Here is a 19,200-nt window from a genome sequence, read left to right as displayed (position 1 = left end):
TAACAACTATGAAGGGATTCTAGTACCTACAGTAAAAAAATGGCCTCTCAAGCAAAGGGTTCAAATAGACCAGACTCAGACCGTTGAGTTTTTCAGAATTGTGTGCAAAATCACGTTTCAAATTTACCAAGAGCTTAACGGTGAAGGAAAACATTGTGAGGAAACCTACACGTTCCTGCAAAGCAATTCGATGGTGTGTGTGAAGGTTCCATTTCGCTAAACCCGCGTGGGAACTACAGCCCAAGTCTGCTCATTCTGAGAAGAGAGACCTGTGTTCAGTAATATGGGATATAAGAAAGAGAGATATAATTTAAACCTTAAAAAACAGACTCTAAGAGGATTATAGTATGTCCCGTTTTGTTTCGAGTTCATCTTTATAGGGCTATATCCTGATTGGAAAAAATGTTATATACGAGTACATCAAGTTAAATCTGAATTATAACTATTACTACGCGGACACTTTTACTTCTTACTTTACATAAAATTTCTAAAGCCATATTTAAATGTTAATCACTTAAACCAGTAGCCTGCTAAGTACGTCTTAGTGGCTAGCTTTTATCTTATCTAATGTTGCACATTAAGTATATGTATACGTAAATCTATTGTTATTTAATCAAATACAAGGATAAAACAGTAAAGTGGTGATTAAGTATTTAGATTACGATTGTTAATAAATCACTTATTTACATATCGTTTGCTTCTAATTTCTCAGAGACGCAGCTCTATATAGTTCCCAGAATGACATGTTGAACGAATTACGTACGCGTACAAAGGCCCTCTGAATTAAAAGGAAAAAGTTCAATTAATCCTAATTTGCTCTCTAAGATTAAGCCGACGATAACCCTGCGTAAGAAAAGAACCCTTTACTTCACTTCCCGGCCCTCCATTCTTATTTAAGCCGCTTTAAAATGCCCCACTGGCAAACAAGGAACTTAAAGTGCGTAACGGAATAAAGTCTATTCGAAAACTGCACTGTTATAGATTCAGAAGACGATATACGTTGTTATTGATCTTTGATCGACGTCTCACGCGGAAAGTAGTTTTTACAGATGATATGAATCGGTGAAAGTAATGCCATACTTTCTATGGATCATCACAAAACTACATTATTTCTATCAATCGACGGATCAGTCCGCGCGCGATGCATACGCTCGGCGGTCGCAGCCCCCATTAGGTACCACCCATAGTTTTTTCCGCGATCCGACCATAAAAGAATACAACATTGGAAATATTTTTCCGTCTTAATTAGTAAAATGATTTGCATAAACAAGCGCTGGTATCCCATACTAGGGCGGTCATTATTATAATTGTGTTTTTTCTCGCGAAAACTTGCACCGTGTAACGGTTGCCTCGGGCGATGGTAATCGCAGACGCATCCGCCGATAAATCGATAAACAAGTCGCGCGACTGTGACGAGTTTTCCAACTACCCGCAAATTATAATAATCGCGGCTACTGTTTTCGCATGGAGCTTTGATTGTTATATTCGATGAGAGTTTCATGGCGATCGTCGGCCGATATGGGGGCGGGCACTGCATTCATTACTTAATTCCGATGCGTTCGTATACGATTTGTAACGCACACTAATTACTTTTACTTTTTGTTTACACGCAGATAATATTTTTGTGAGCTTATCGCTGTTGGTGCTCACACATCGTGACGCTTTGAACACCTTCGCATGAAAAACGCGTTCTCAGCTGATAGGGCCTTACTTTTTTCGTAAAACATAATTTTTGAATTTTTTGCGAATTACTTTCGTTGCGTACATGGCGTGCGTCCAAACATCATTAAGTATTTAAAGCCAGCAACTTCCTCCACGAAAGATATTAAACGAAAACATTATCTGCTTTGTGTGTGCGTGACAAGCTTACCGGCTCACACAGTCGTTACATTTAATTTCGTACTCTTTGTTTCAACTGTATGAATATTTTTAGTATAGATGGATATCGGAAGCGTTGAATTCATAAAACAGAGTTATTCGCGATAAAAAGACAAGTGCGGTTGCACCGTGGCAACTTAGTATGCATTATTACTGTTCCATTACAGGAATGCGTTGGAAAAAATTGAAAACGCAGTTGCATAGTAAATGAATCTTTAGTGATGTATTAATATTTATCACGGGCGTATGCTTACTAGGGATTACTACTAGTTGGCGTGTGTGTGTTGCTGTATCAACACGACACTCGTGGGCATGTGTGCGTGCTTCCGTCTCTGCGCCCGCGCAGGCCGATCGCAATGATTGCTGACGCGTTTCGCATCACTCGCCCCCACCCCCGGGACAACTTGTTCTCATACATTCACATGCAAGTATGTATTAATGTATTTTTTACGTATTCAAATGGTTATCTAATTATGCAAAACATTAACGCGGTAACTGTAATTGTTGGTTTCAGGATATGCAAAGAAGTAGCTAGTAAAGCTCAGTGGTTCTGTTGAACACATGTATTAGTGAAACTACTATGGCATTGTTATTTTTTCAAACTGTACACTTATGCAAAACTTGAACTTAAACAAAGCTTAACCTCAGAATAGGAAAGAGTGCAAACTGCTGATTATATAAACTATTATATTAACTTTGCAAAGTGTTTTGCATGTAGGTACTAATTAATTAGGTACGATTTGCAATAAAAAGTTTCATGGCTATTAATAGACCCACAAGCTCCTGAATAAGCTTACAAGCTTAGTACATTTTGAGTTCCACCAATAATCGCTAGAGTCAAACATGTTTTCAACAATTTATTCCATCTCAGTTTTTCTAAAAGTCTCCCATTTGCTGATGTCAACTATTAACAACGAAAATTTCACAATAATAAGTCAAACACAATTTCATCTCACTTTACGGTAGTTAAAAGTTAACAAGTTAAATGACACCGTCACGTTTCCCCAAACGAATCGTGACCTCACTTTTTGAGCAGCTCCAAATCTCCAATCCCAATTGAAATCGAAACGAAAACTTCGAACTTGACCATCGAATTCGATAACGATTTAAAGCCAAGAACTCGACAGGGTACTGTGGAAAGAAACGCACACATGCATGGGGCGTGTCGACTCGCACCAATGCACTCTCCCCATTGTTTATCCCACGATTAAAACCAATTCAAACACTAACTCGCACTCGAAAATTAAGCTCGAGTGGTGCTACAGGGCCCTTTGTTTTAGGCACAATACGTACTCCGGCGCCGCTAAAACTAGGAACATGGGAACGCAAAAAACCGGCTGTGCATGTGGCCGCATTTTATTATTTAGTTTTTAATTCAGGTACGTATAGTATAGCACATTTTCAAGCTTCTTGATCATAACGACACACGGGACACTATTTCTGAGCCTGCGTTTTCTATCACTCACAGGGCTCTAGCTTTTGATCCGTAATACGTAGACACTGTACGCACGCAGGCCAAAATATGGACAAACTTTCGCAGGTATCTCTCAACATCATTCTATAATATTATACAACAAGTTTTATTGTATTGAGAGACCACTAACAGCCCATAATTTGAGAGTTTGTACTATGAGCAAATAATAAACAAGTGCATCGTATGAAATATATACTTCTTCATTGCAATGTTCGTTTTTTCGTCTGCCGTTGGAACAGAGTATACTAAGGAGAAGGATACAGGGCGCTTTCAACTATTGCATCTGGAGTCTATTGGTGATCGAGGCCATTGTCCAACAGTGCACGTCCTACGACTGATTTGACGACGATGATGATGATGATGACGAAGTAGACACTTGAAATATTCACAAAATATCCACTGTTACATTAAACAACACAAATAAGATAAAGCTAAAAATTAAAAGTGGTCCCAATACAAGAAAAGCGCTTTTTGCGGTGCGCAGTCCATCCGACTCGCTAGCTTGGATTAGCCGGGTTTTTTAGACGTCTCCATTCAAAAATGATTCAACGATTTTCCTCAAAGTAAGTTTGAACTTTAAGTAGATAAGATGGAAAGAATCTTTCCTACGGACAATGCGCATTTAATTACACTTAACTAATTTCCTAGACTTTACCAATATGATATCTGTGATTACCGTTATAGCTGATGAATAAGCGCAATACATATTAATCGTGATATCCCTTATAGTTTATTACATTGACATTATAGTTTCTGTGTCATACAATACTAACTATGCAATCATTAGCGACATTGTTATATCATTGTTATTTTACGCGCATAAAACTAACATTGAAATGATACATTTTACTCACCAAGAGATAGTTTACATAGTCATCTACTGGTGGACTTTGAAAATGATACCACAAACAATGTTTCTCGCACTTATTTTTTGATGACAGTGTAGTGGTAGTATTTGTATTCCTAAACTTAAAAGAAGAAATTTTAAAGGTTTTAATTAAGATAAGATCCTACTAAGAAGAATTTAAGCCCGTGCCGTCAGAAGTCACTTCCTTAAATTGTTCGTATGAAAAAAATACCTCGAGCCCGATGCGTAGTCTTAGTGCCGTCAGCGCGCTGTTTCTCATAGCTATCAAGTCTAATAATATTGTTGTTTTGTATGAGGAAATGAGACATAACACTATTCTTTTTAGACTAATATGCTTCGAGAAACTGGGCCCACTAGTATTTTTAGGTTTAGTTTTAATTATTTTATTGCTATGTTCAAACAGCCAGTAGTCAAAGCGTGGATTAAAAAGTGGGGTGTTGAGCCGTGCCGCAGGCAGCGCCGGCGCAGCGCAGGCGACAGCTGACGGCTGAGAGCGCGACTTTTACCCCATTGTCCCAATGGGTTGCGGTAGCGATTGTTATCTTCGAATTTCAGTAATAATGTTGTAATTGCGTACCTTTATTCATTATGTACACTAATTTTTAAATAGGCATTTTTATTATACCGTATGTTTTAAAAGTGATATTTTTAATATCCCATGTGATGCCCACGCGATGATTATTTTTAGACAGGCTTTGAAATAACTTTATAGGGTACGGTCACCTGCATTAATATCTGCCACAGCGGAGCGTGCAAAAATGTCTAACCTTCCTACCGGCTGTAGAAATAGAGTCGTATGAGTAGTAGTGTTTAGTTTTGTAACTTTTGGACCCCATACATCCCTGTATTATTATTATTATTATTTTGTATTTTTTTTCTTTAATTGTATACTGTAGTTTTTAAATATTTTATTTTTAATTATTTTATTTTGAAAAAATGACTGCCAAGTTTCTTGCGGCGCATTCTTCTTGGCAATCATGGTCTTCCGAAAGCGCTGTTAGTTTAAAAAATTACGAGTAAAAGTGCCTATTGCGGCCTATTTACTGAATAAATGATTTGAATTTGAATTTCAGATATTTATGCACGCGTTGTTTACTCAGATATTTGGTTTTGGTGATTGTACTTAATTGATAAGAATTTTGGTGCACTATTTGTACCCATTATCCTAGGTATACTTAATTTAGTTTTATTCCCAAAATAAATGAGTACCTAAGACATCTTTGAGAATCATAGTTTTACTATTAACTGTTCCGCACTAAACACGAAGGAAGGAAGACTTTGCGTTCCTAATCGAAAAACGAACAACGAACACGCAAGGACCTCTAAAATTCAATTCGTTCCACTTCAAATTGCAGCAAATTTCTAAAATTACTTCAGATCCTAACCACCGAGTAACGATATCATGTAACAGCATAATGAAAAAGGTTTATAATCATACAATATTTACGCATACTTTATCGTCAATCGATAATTAATATCTGGAGGCTGGACGGGCGAGACGCTCCCGAATTTCGCTCGGAATGATGAGGCCATCGCGTTCAAGTAATCGAACCGGCAAAAAATAAAAAGTGAAGCAAATACGAAATACTCCATTACTGAGTTGACTATGGCGGCTATGGAGTAGCTCGGTTTAAATTATGTCACATTTTTAAGTGAATTGTTTAAATTAAGTGAAACCGTTATTGCTAATAGTAATACGATATATTTGGGACGACACATTTTCGTGACCCAGAATCATAATTAGAATTATTTTTTTGGGTATTATCTGGTAACTATTAAAATGACTTACTTCTATGTATAAATTAAAATAAAAAGCAGAAAGTCTTGGTAAGAGGACATCTACTGAAACTTACCCACATATTCCAAATGATAATCGATGGTAATGACTAATTTTTTTTTAAACCATTATAGTGTTTTTACGTAAAAAAATAAGTCAGTACAAATTTATTGTAAGCGCCATCAGTGTTGCCGTGCTCTTTTTATTGTGACTATGCTGTAAAAACAGAAGACATTACGCCTTTTAACATATATTATCATTTCAATAGGAATAGAAATATTTTTAGATAATTTTAATTCTCACTTTTGTACGTACTAGCACGCTACCTATGCCATGACAGCGTAATTGTAGTTTTATTTTTACGGATATTTTATTAAGATCATTATACGTAATACTTACAACGATCTATTATTTTTAATACTATTATTGTGTTTATATATTTCGCGAAACACGAGATACCTAATACAAAATATCTGAGTAGAAAGTGTGCCTTATTTTGTAACGCGCGCACGGTCGCAACGCAAAGCACTACTTATATCTGTAAAATGGTATAAGATGGTGATAAAAACGATAATGAATGCGATTGCGATTCCACGTTAGACAATATAAGGCCTCAAGTTCTTGACAGTTCATGTCACGTGGTTACCAATAACACTAAGCCCTGCGATTAAGATTCCATAATACACAAAAAGTAACTGCATTATGTTGCATCTGGGACCTAATCATGACAATATGCTTATAAATTTATGTACTAAGTCTGCCAAAGCCACTGCAATTTGGTCGAAACACCGAAGTAATATTAGCACATAATAAGTCCCGGGTGTGGTATAGTTATGAGTGAAAATTGCGTAAGTTTAAAATACTAAACATAAAACTTAACTTTTTATTTTAACACTAAGTATGTATACCGACATATTTATTTTTATTTTGACACTATAACAAAACTTGCGTCTCCACGCCACCTATGGCCCATTGCTCTCACATTGTGTATGCAGGGCGCGGCTGCCCGCGGGCCACGTCAGCTATTTGCTCGTGTCCAGAGGGCTAAGCCATTCAAGGCTAAGACACGGGGGCCAGTTTTTGGCTGATTTTTGACTTGATCCACCACTTGAGCGGAGCACCCCTGCCCCCGCTTTCCTGCCTGTTTTGTTTGCTACGTGTCGCAGTGCTGGTGTCGCGAACATTTTTATTTTATGCGCCTTTCTGTTTGACGGTTTGATTGGTATTTTACCGTTTGCTTTTTGTTTCTCATGGCTTATTTGTATTTATGTTTGTAGTGATTATTTTCTTGTAACGCAGAAGTGATTTTTGGCTTGCCTACTTGTGTATTTTGACCCTCGACGCAAAAACAGGGATAAGGATAAGCTCTCAAACGGATGGACCGATTTCAATGCGGTTTTTACGTGAAAGTGAGTTTTTTGTGGTGATTCCTAGCTATGTTTCATTAGAATCGTGTCAGCCTTTTATGAGACTTTGAACTTTGAAATGACAACGCCAGGGTTTTGATTTTTTTTTGTTGGTTAGGTTGGTCTTCTTTCTGTAAAAAGGTTGCCTGGAAGAGATCGCTCTTAAGCGATAAGGCCGCCTATTGCTTACCTTGTAATTTTCTCTGTGTACCTGTTTTCTGCATCGCTTACTATTTCTGGTGTACAATAAAGAGTAATTGTATTGTATTGTATTTCTGCGGGAAGTTTGTTTGTTTATTCTTTGTGCCATCCTGAAGAAACTTTTTGCCATCAAGGCGGAGTGCTAAGGAAGGTGTATTTTTACTTGTGTGTCTAGCAAAAAAATTCACGCTGCAATAACTACAGTATCAATTCATTAAGTACTAAAACATTCTCAGCATTATCACCAAATCAGGGCCTACTCATAGACTTTACTTTACCGACTTATCTAATTCATCACTGTCAGATGTATATGTAAGACGAGGCCTTTGTTCAGCAGTGGACGTCTTCCGGCTGATGATGATGATGATGAGATGTCTTTTTTACTTCAGATTGTAGCGTACATTTTCACGCTGCATTAACATTATAAATTCTAAAGTACCCTCTCAGCATCATCACCTACTTATATAATTAGACTATCAAATAGCTTCGCATCTAGATTACTTAAGATTACCTACTCAGAAACATTAGAATCCCGCCGGTATCAGGCTCAATGCTTCCATTATTAATTGCGCTCCTCAGGTGTGAGGATTATCCTTATTAGGGACCGCAGTCTGGAGACATGCATTCCCTGTTCGTCTTAATCATATAAGAGGGTTTAACTGTTGCGAGCACGATTACTAGCGGAACATCTGTAGTGAGCGTACTGTGATTTTGTACTTATACGAGCGTATAAACCAGAAATTTAAACTATGAGGGAAACTACTACGAGGTATTTGTTTAATAGTACATTACTGTAGAGGCCGGGAAGTAGGGGGTTGCCGGCCATGCAGATATTGGGATGCGAGGCCGGCAACCGCACGTTCCGGCCGAGGCTTGTATAGTGCTTTTCTTAAACATGACATGAAATAAAATTAAAAAAAAGCGTCCTGGCAGGACGCTAGTCTCTTCGCCGTGTTGTGTGCGCGCGTCGCGCTAGCTGCTGGCGCGGCGGCTGCAGGCGGTGGTGCTAGCGGCGAGCGCGCGCCGTGCCGCAGCTCGCGTTGAAACAATAGACGGTCGTATTCCCGTCGAGGGCGGGAAATTTGTATGAAATTTCATTGCAGGCCGCTAGAGTGACCGCGCGCAGGCAGGCCAGCCGCAGCGCCTACAACGTGATACTTCCCAGTCTATTCCTTGTAATACAACGTCAATATTTCATGTCATGTTCGAGAAAAGTGCTTTGTGATCCTTCAAGTTTATATGTGGAGAGCAAAGTATTGTGTCGTATAACTCTTTATTATACATAAAACCGCACCCCGAATCCTCGAGTCCCAATCCGCACTGGGCCCGCGTAGGAACTATGGCCCAAGCCCTCTTGTTCTGAGAGGAGGCCTGTGTCCAGCAGTGGTCTTATATAGGCTGGGATGGTGGGATGGATACATAAAACACATGAAATTAACAGTTAACAAGAGAAAGAGACCTCACGAGACGGCCTTAAGAGGGCCGCTAGCGAGCGGTGGATGCGAGGGGCTGAAGACAGAGTACTGTGGTGCGCCATGGAAGAGTCCTATGTCCAGCAGTGGACTGGTGTAGGCTGATGAGGATGTAGAGAAAGAGACGTACAAAGTGAGGACACAGTAAGTTTAAAGGGTTGTGATCATTTCATGACGTGACTGACCATTTCATAAAATAAAAAAATCCCTCTGGCTGCCCATTTCCTGATATGGTCTTACCAGATCATTGAGTATTCAGCGTTTGATGATATGGCCAAGCATCAGGTAGTGATCATATTATAAAGTGGTTGTTTATATAATGAAGTGGCTGTTGCTTTAGCTGATCATATTATCGCTGAGTATCTATATAATAACGTGCAAATGGAGGATAAAAGTGGGGAGAAATATAATCTAACCTAATTTAGGTTCTCATTACAACTTTTATTAAACCATAAACCTTTCATTAGGTAACCTAAATTTTCATCAAATATAAGTCTTATATAAATGTATAAATGGTATGTGTCTATATATATATATACTGTGACTCCTATTTCTGTTGTCCTGCCAGTTGTTCTAAATACAAAAATAAAGTTATTAGCAAGTGCAATACAGATGCAATTTTGAGTTCAAGAAGGTACTTTGTTTTACATCCGCTAAGCAGATAGCTAGATTAAGTGGGACTCAATATTACAAGAATGTGCTACGTCACCGTGTACCAAACTACCAACCATTCTGTACAGTCGTGGTTGACTAAGTACCGGAATTTAATTTCAATTTAGACACAGTACACATTGTCGACAATACAAGAACGCAATACAATTACAGTAAGCCTTTCATTTCCAATAGATTAAGTAACGAAATATTTTAAGTAGCGAATTTTGCAACTGGTCGAAATTGCGAAAATTAAAAAAAAAATGAATTTGAAACGCTGGGTGCCGTGCGCGAGCGCCGGCTATAATTGCGCTGCAGATTATCAGCGGCAAGTGCGTTCGATAACGCAGCACGAACGCTTGTTATTAAATTTATTCCTTTTTCGCCAGAATCTGCATAATGAGGGGGCAAAAAAGCAGGTAATCGCTAGAGTAGATGCGTCTGCGTCGCCTTCCTTTGGAGAAAGGCTCGTCTTTGTCCGATGTATGCTCGCACATGATGAATATTTAACTGGTAATTCATTTCAGTATCATTATTGTAGAATCGACAGATAAGGAGCTATTATACTGCGTTTCTTGTCAAAATGCGGAAACTTTTTTGTATAAATTTCATCGTTTCCCTATTTAATTACTTAACGGACTTCACTTATCTTACCTACAAGCCTCAAACCCGTCGACCATTTCAATTAGCTGCTCATAAATATATCAGGACATTGTATCAATCATGATCCCTTTAACGAATTCTATAATGAACCCAGCAGACAGCATTGTTTCAAAAATCATTCCTTTTTCTCATTCTTCGAAGAAAAATCTGAGAATGTAAAACTGTCTCAATGCTATTTAAACGTTAACTCTTAATTTATGTCCCAAATTACCTTCTTAAAAAGGGCAGTTTGAATAATATCTGTAGAAATAAGGACATGACGACAAGAAACATTTTGGTGACTCTTTCGACGTTTCTAATGTAATTCAAATGCATTGTCGCCGATTATGGGAAATAATTAAGTTTATGTGCTAAATAAAAGTAGGGTTTTAAATTATATCCTAAAATTTTTTTTTCTGGTTGTATCTCTACGTTAATATATTTAGGAACCAGTCCGACCCTGCTGAGCCGTGGGCTACCAAAATTCCACGCGCCTGACTGCTCTTTATCCGCCTTCTTATCTTAAATTATATGAAAATTTGAGGTAACCATACCGAATATAATTTTATGTGATAATCATAACGACAGCTCAAGACTCCCTGCACTGTATTACACTCGGAAATTCAGGATAAATTTGAGACCAGTATCAGTGTTTACGTTTTATGTGCTGATCATTAAAAACTGCAAACAATTTCTTAATGGTGTGCCCATATGATACGACATTTGTGAGAAATTGGCGCTGTAACAGGATCAGGGGCACAAAAAGAGGCGCGCGTGTCGTCAGCGGCGCAGCGCCCGCGCCGCTCAGCAAGCCAGTAATTTATGGTTAGTTTTTGGCTGCGGCCGCGCAATGCAGCCCCGCGGCTCCCGCGTCGCCGGTCACAGACCCCGCGTCTCGTCAAACTCTACTTATCCGCCCGCGCCGATCCCTTATATTAATCATTTTTTCAGCAAAAAAACGAACGGTGAGATCCAATCGCGCCAGCCCCAGAAGCTGCTAATCGACTGTTCGCTTTCGAAACTTTAAAATTAACAAACAATATCGCAACCGATATCTATCGCACGTGTTATTGACTATAAACTCGTCCATTGTGCCGCGAAATTAATCTTGGAGGTTAAGCTGCGTCACAAAGGCAGCGCGCCGGCGCACGGTGGCTGTTGCAGACACCGCATTATAATGTATAATTACCTTTTAAAATAGTTTTTTACGATCGTCTATATTAAAACGTCAATGTAAATAACTTGTTAGCCGCAATCTCATTTCTGGACGATTGGATATCACAATAGTGGACGTGATTTGAGAAAGGTAACGGTGTCGCCGCTTTATCCGCGAGATGATGCCCATTACCGGCGCAGGCGCAGCGCGTGCCCTGCTGCCCAACCGACACCACACCACCAAACTACGTATTCGATTATAAAACTATTTATTCAATAATATAAATACTAAATCGAAAAACAATACCTCTCCTTGCAGTCGGGTAAAAATGAACGGAAAGCATACCTTAATTTTTTTGTAATTTAAATTATTAGGTTCGAAATTAACAGATGAATGTAATCGTAATGTGGAATGTGTTTTGCCGTACTGTTGACATGGTTCTTAGTAAGCTTTACAATCTTGCTAGCAGGTTGTTTACAGGTTCAGGATTAGCCTGCCGTCATATTAGCATCATCCAACCGTCGAGCCGGAAGTCTACTCACACATTAACTTACTATGCAACTGACCACAATTTTCCAACTGCCAACGATTTGGATTAAATTTATCGCTACAGTGCATTTTGTCTCAGCACCGTCTCATCGGACACCCGACCTCGAGGTCCGGCCGTCGCAGTCGGCCACAAAAAGCGGGTCGCGCGTGGCGCAGTAATGAGGTTCCAACCCGCGCATTGTGTCCGCGCCCGTAAATTGAACTCCGTATTTCACCTGTACCACGTACGTGTGCAATTGCACGGATTATTTGACTACTAACCTATCATTTTTTGCCCGGCCCCGGCACGCGCCACTTTCTACGCATCTGGCAATTGTGCGGATACAGTTTTTTTGACCAGCGTAAAATGTCGAAGTCATCATCTGAAATTAATCTATGTGTAACGTTATACGTCAGTGCTTGCGTCTTTGGAATATTTGTGGTTATTAACGCTGTTATTCTCGTTGTGGTACCGTGAAGAGTAAGTGCCAGCTTTCTCGGAATCGGAGAAATGTATAGCCAGTTTTTAGCATCTTGCATTACGCAAGATTCTATATGCCACGCACTTTTTCTAATTTGTTTTCAGCCCCTTGGAATTCGTGATTAATATTTCATTTAGTGCCTATTCTTGTAGGTGACGTTTTTTTTAACACTGATATGGCATAATTATCAAAGTTTTTCTTCTCACAATCCAGATTATATTCTTTCTCTCATATAGAACAGGTTTGCCTCGACATATTGTTCTCTTTGAACGGAGGTATTTTTATTCCAACGCTTGCATTGGCTACGTAGTTTCTTACATGCGCTATCAGCAATAGGTAATAGAGTTATCGCTTCGAACAATAATCCGCGATAATGGATTAACTCACCGGCAGATATTTACAAACAGGGGCATAGATTCAATCGGAATAATCGAATTCGAGCTCCGTTCGGACTATTATTGTAAGGCATGGCCAGTGATAACAGTACAATTCCATCACTTTACTTATTGGTGGCATAATAAGACAAATTGTATTTTCTTCATTGCCTACTTTCTTTAACACTACAAAAATAGGTAGCCATTTTGAAAACATTTGAATTATGCGATTTGAGTCGCTTACTATTAGCACGATCATTATGCAGTGGTAACCATTATTTTAAAGTTTGTACCTTCTCAGACTTTATCAGTAGATTGCCTATGGGTATTTTACAGGTTAAATTTCGCGGCGTGTGTTAATAGCATGACCTTATTACACCCGTATCTGTCACAATCGACCAGTTTTCCGTTTTTCGTTTCCGCTTCTTTAAACCATCCATATAGGTATACAAAGTAGAAAAATAATCTATTGGACTAGTACCTATTTTTGCAAGGAGCGAAACATTTAAGTCTAAGGGGCTATTTCACCATCCATTGATTAGTGTTAACCGACGGTTAAATATGATGCCGTCTCCGTCTATTCCAACAAAACAAATAGAGACAGCATCACAATTAACCGTCAGTTAACACTAATCAATGGATGATGAAACAGGCCCTTAATCTCTTAAATGCGACAAATTATCGCTAAAATTTCCTCACCGTGTCTACCACATTGCTGCGGTCGTGGTCACGAGTAGACTGAAGTGGCATCACGTTCGTTTAGCCGCGCGAGTGTTTCGAACTACCAAAGCAAAGTAAAACTTCCCATTAAAATACAGTCGAAATAGTCATAGCGATATAAGATATAACGGCATGTCGGATGTAACGCCTAGGAGCAAAAGTCCCAACATGATCTTGTTTACCAAAATAACGGGTCTACATTGGAATCCATAGTATCTGGTGTCCTAATTTCAAAATCCATAACAACTTTTGTCATAATGATCTTTTGCCATAATAACGTTTGCCATAATGTAAGACATAATTTTTTTGTCCTAATATTGAATATCCTAATGCTTATTTGCACCAATTTCGTAAGTAGGTACTAATTATCATATGTCCTAATATTGGTTGACATTTGCAGGTGGTAGGACCTTGTGCAAGGTCCGCCCGGATTGCTACCACCATCTTGTTCGCTAATCCTGCCGTGAAGCAGCAGTGCTTGCATTGTAGTGTTTCGGTGTGGAGAATAAGCCGGTGAAATTACTGGCACTTGAGGTATCCCATCTTAGGCCTCTAGGTTGGCAACGCATCTGCAATCCCCATGGTGTTGCAGATGTCTATGGGCGGTGGTGATCTCTTACCATCAGGAGACCCACTTGCTCGTTTACCATCCAGTTAATCACTTTTGTACTAAACTAAATAAAAATAAACAATACCTACTTCAATTATAGTTGTTGCCATTCATTTTTGCCCTACCATTATAATACACTAAAAAAATGGGTCACTTTTTATGAATTATCTATATATAAAAATGAATCATAAAATGTGTTGCTAAGCGCAAAACTCGGGAACGACTGGTCCGATTTCGCTAATTATTTTTTTGTTGTGGTCACTACTGTCAAAAGAAGGTTTCTATGGAAGCAAATACAGAAAAAAACAACGGGGGCGAAGCCGCGGGCAACAGCTAGTACTAAATAAAATGCTTTTTGACTGCGGTTCGTTTCTGTAGGGGTCGCAGTTCTAACCTAACCTAACTTATTTTTCTGGTACCGGTTCGTGACTGTTGGGGTCTCAGTTCTATCTAACCTTATCTACTTTTCTGGCTCGCAAGTCGCTGTTTGCCAACAAGTGCTCTGTTATGGCATTTATTATTATGGATTTTAATATTATTACTCGTAAGTTTTATGTCTTACTATATTAGTACAAAACATATTAGGGATTTAGAGTATTAGGACATATGATATTATGGCTTATGATTATTAGGACATAAGATCATTATGGCAAAAGTATGATACCTATGTCAAAAGTATTTATAGAAAAAAAAGTATTATGGTATTTGAGTTTAGGACAAACGATATTATGGATTACGAAGGAGACCCCAAAATAAAACTGGGCATAACGATCAACCGTGTTATTTTGTGGTTCCGGCAAACATTTAGTTTTCCAACAGGGTTTTGTCACCAAAAATGTTTGAGAACCACTGTGCTACTCTCTGGTAAGTTCTTGATATTGCATGTGATACATACCATAACACACACAAAGAGACAGCATCACATACATCTGTCACATAAACTATCAAAGACTTATCAGGGCCAATCAACTATTTTACCGACACTTTGGGCGTCTCCTGCGATACCAAAATTGTCTCTGGCGTTACCAAAAAATCGTACTTCCAACAAGATATTTCACGGTTTAATAGGTGGAACTTACGTAGGATGGCATGTATTCATGTACACCATCTATTAAATTACAGAAAAAACATGTTTACTTACAAAAATCTGCAATTGTTTGAAAAATGTCGCGGACAGATTAGTGTCGGTAAAAAAGTTGATTGACCCATCAGAGAAGGTGAACCAGGTTTCAATACCTACTCTCATCAACCTTTTATACATTAGTTCGATTTACTTAGCAAATAAAACCACAGAAAAGCCAATAGGCAGTATCTCATACACTTAAATACAATTAAGTAGCATAACAAGCTGCTACTAGTTTTATAGGGCCGTAACTTAACAGAATTCATTACAAAAAGTTACTAGCAAGTTATCTGTAAAGTAAACTACTTAACTAACCAAGTAATTGATGTAAAATAGTTCGTAGATTCGCCGTAAATATACAGTTTATTGCAAATGGGATGAGGTTCGCTATAAAAAGTTGCGTTACAAAATTTTGCTACATACAAAGGCTTAAACGACTGTGTACTGTGCAACAATATAAAATAACAAAGAGGTCGTTCTTCATGAATTGTTATATATTTCAACCCACAGTGAAAAAGAGGCGAAAATGTAATAACTTAATTAATTAAGTGTATAATCAAAACGGGGTAACCAACTATGTAAAGATTATAATCATTTACAATTAAGTAAATATTCCTAGCCAATGCATTTCACCCTTTTAAATAAGATACGAGTAGGTACTTGACGACTAAAAAATCCGGCAATTTTTATTAACCATTTACTAATAGTTCTAAGACACTGATCTAATAGATAAATAAAAAAATATCATCTGAAAATCAGATTAATTTTCCATTAACTGTAAAATTATATTTACTGAATTAGATAATTAAATCAGCTAATCTATGGGGAAATCGCGTTTTGACAGCTCATAAAAAGCATGCCGATTGTTTAGTGGTGTCAAAGACTTAAATATAATTATAATTATCCTAATTAACAAGCCTTACCAATTCCTACCTTAGTTAATGATCGAACGGACACCGCACTGCACGGAAAGTATGGAACAGAAGATCAGTAAAATTTAAAACCACGAAGTGCCATCCACGAAGACGCGTGATTTTGTCAAAATTAGATATTAATTACAGTGTAATAAGAACTACGGCACGCGTCATCATCGTAAATGACTCTACCTATAATCTGTAGGTATGTGGTGGTCTACAGCGAGAAAATTCTCACCAATCTTTATTACATGCTTTCCACTGAATTTAATTTTGCAATTCCGATCCGTTCTTATAAAAGTATATATTTCAACTATAAAATATGAATAATCCACACGATTATTGTTGACATTTGTGTCACCATGATATTAATCTAAACAAAAATTCAACAATATTTTTAACACGTGAGCTATGTTTTTTTTAATTATGAACCTTGGTATGAACATATTAAGTGACAACTGACTGACTGACTATGACTTGCTATGATCCTGAATTAATAATACTTAGTCAAAATACCTCAGTGTCTTCAAAGTGATCGCAGAAAATCATAATGACAATACTTAACCTTTACATAATTGCCTGGTTCTCAAATAAGCACAGTATCCATTGCTTACTTGAGTTCAAAAAATAAAAGTACGCGAACACCATAGTAAAACAGTTGTCAGAATGAAAATCAAATTTTCAATAATAATTGCGTCAACTTCAATATTTATGAAGTCATAAACTCTACACTACTGAAAAACAATTAAGTGCTGAGTTAAGTGTCCAAAAATCATTCATGGTAAATAATTCGGTACCTACATTGATTTACATTTTTATTTTTATTTAAAATGAAGTAAATAAAGAATCAAAAGAGTTTACAGCAACCGAATTACGTACTTTAACGTTTTATCTTCAAATTTAGCTGTTTGTTTAGTTTAACTCATTTTTATCGGCCCATCTTATCAAAATTAGTTTCTCATAATTATGATCCTACATGACCTTCCTCCAGCCAAACATGTAAGTAATATTGTTACAATTATTGTGTGTCGCATTATTAAATGCAAATAGTTTGTTATCTTGATGAACTTGAGTGGTTATTGTTTTTCGTTTAATTGTTCTCTAAAACATCGTATAAACGACTCTATCTGCATACAAAGATGCATTCGTTTGTTTTCATAACAGAGGCATGAATATTAGGGTGACATTTTGACATTTACAAAAATTAAGCTCCAATTTAAGCACTTGAAAAATAGCTCAAAAGGTGATAAACCTGTGTGATGGTAATACATCCACATAATTTTATTGTTTGGCGGTTATTTTTTTGCCATAATCTTTTTTTTACTATTTGCAACTGACCTGCGCCATTTCGTTGTTTTCCGTCTTAACAGTGTTGGCCGCGGCCCACGCCTCAGCAAATGTCTCCATAGCACTTTGAAAGTCCATTTTGTTACGACTCACGACGACATCGACATGCCGAAAATCCACTGAACGGGGACAGTATACAGAACACGCGCGTGCACTCGGGCCGGCCGGCGGCGCGCTACTGAGCGCTCGGCCCCGCCCAGCGAACCGCCCGCGAGAAAAACCGATACGAGCGAGCTTCCCCCGTTTCACAGCATTTTCTTTTTTTAAGCCGCTATTTTTAACGAGTTTCTTTTTTTTTCACGGCAAAGCCCGGCCCACGGCGGTTGGGCGGCAGCATTATTTACACTTGTAATTCGCAGATTGCTACGCGCCGCTTAATTTGTTACGTTGCACGTTCGTTATCTCGATCAGATTATCGCGCAATGAGCTCTACCTTTCTTTTCATTGCTTGAACGTGCCATAATTGTTATTTTTTTAACCGACATTACTTATAGTTTTTGTTTAGCTGTAGCACGTAGGATTCTCACTGCTTTGAAGACAAACTCTACTTATAAAAGGCCTTATATGCTATATCATTGTTAGAATATAAAGCGTGTAAAAAAGTATGTACGTTTGTATACCCAGTGGGGGTTCAAGAGGCCTATTAAACTTAAAATATGATCGGCACATTATTTCCGCTAATACCATTTAGTGTCATTGCCCACTTAAAATAAATGTGTTAATTTACTTCGAAAGCGTTCACTGGCTAATTGCAATATCCTTAGGAACTAGGAAGCATTTTTATTCATTAGATAAATCACAATGGCGGGCGGGATGTAGGAAAAATTGTCGCAGCTCACCTTAATATTGTACGTGGTCGTTATCGCCGTAACTGTTATTGCCAACAGCTAATTTTTCATAATTTTCAAAAAGAATGGCGGTTTAAAATTGGAGACTGTTATAACGGTTAATGTGAGCATTAGGGGTTTGTCTGGTTGTAACATTATATTAATTAGATGAGTTTTTCTGGTAGATATATGAGAGTCATTAAGTACCTATCCAGGTACCTACAGTAAAGATATACCTATTATGAACTAAAGTGCCAATTTTGCTTTTTCGTGAATAAAACATACACTCAAATGACAACATTGTCAAAAAAATGTAATAGCGTTAGTATAAAAAAATACTGCTGATAATATAGGATACAGATATTGGGGCTAGGTTTGTTTTATTAGAGTTCCGTACCTCAAAAGGAAAAAACGGAACAATTATAGGATCACTTTGCTGTCCGTCCGTTCGTCTGTCGGTCTATCAAGCACAATTAAAAACAGTAAATTATTATAGTTATATATTATGAAATTATTTTATTAGTTCGCGCGCGGATTGTACCTACCGTTCATCATCATCATCATGTCAGCCGAAAGACGTCCACTGCTGGACATAGGCCTCCCCCAAGGCTCTCCATTCAGACCGGTTTTGTGCTTTCCGCATCCACCGCGACCGTACCTACCGTTAATTCAGATAAATTCTAAAATACAAAAAAAAAACAAATAGAACAAGTCACTCAATCATTGTTTGCAAAAAAGTGTTGGACATTT

The 19,200-nt window shown here is 37.9% G+C and overlaps 1 protein-coding gene across 2 annotated transcripts in view; it reads right to left on the bottom strand.

Annotated features, from left to right (window-relative positions):
• Nucleotides 1-17,788, bottom strand: part of dve (SATB1_N and homeodomain domain-containing protein dve) — a 90,178-nt gene extending 72,390 nt beyond the window's left edge. Inside the window, exon 1 of one of the 2 annotated variants that reach the window (XM_074101193.1) lies at nucleotides 17,615-17,788. In XM_074101193.1, the coding sequence (XP_073957294.1) occupies nucleotides 17,615-17,701 (87 nt within the window). In that variant the 5' untranslated portion in view covers nucleotides 17,702-17,788. The remainder of the gene's footprint in view (nucleotides 1-17,614) is intronic. The other variant, XM_074101195.1, reaches the window with a different exon arrangement.
• Between the last annotated feature and the right edge of the window lie 1,412 nt (nucleotides 17,789-19,200).

Source organism: Choristoneura fumiferana, chromosome 18, assembly GCF_025370935.1.
Source record: "Choristoneura fumiferana chromosome 18, NRCan_CFum_1, whole genome shotgun sequence".
In the NCBI taxonomy this organism is placed as follows: Eukaryota; Metazoa; Arthropoda; class Insecta; order Lepidoptera; family Tortricidae; genus Choristoneura; species Choristoneura fumiferana.
Note: the sequence above shows the minus strand (reverse complement) of the source record. Positions and strands in the feature narration are given on the sequence as shown.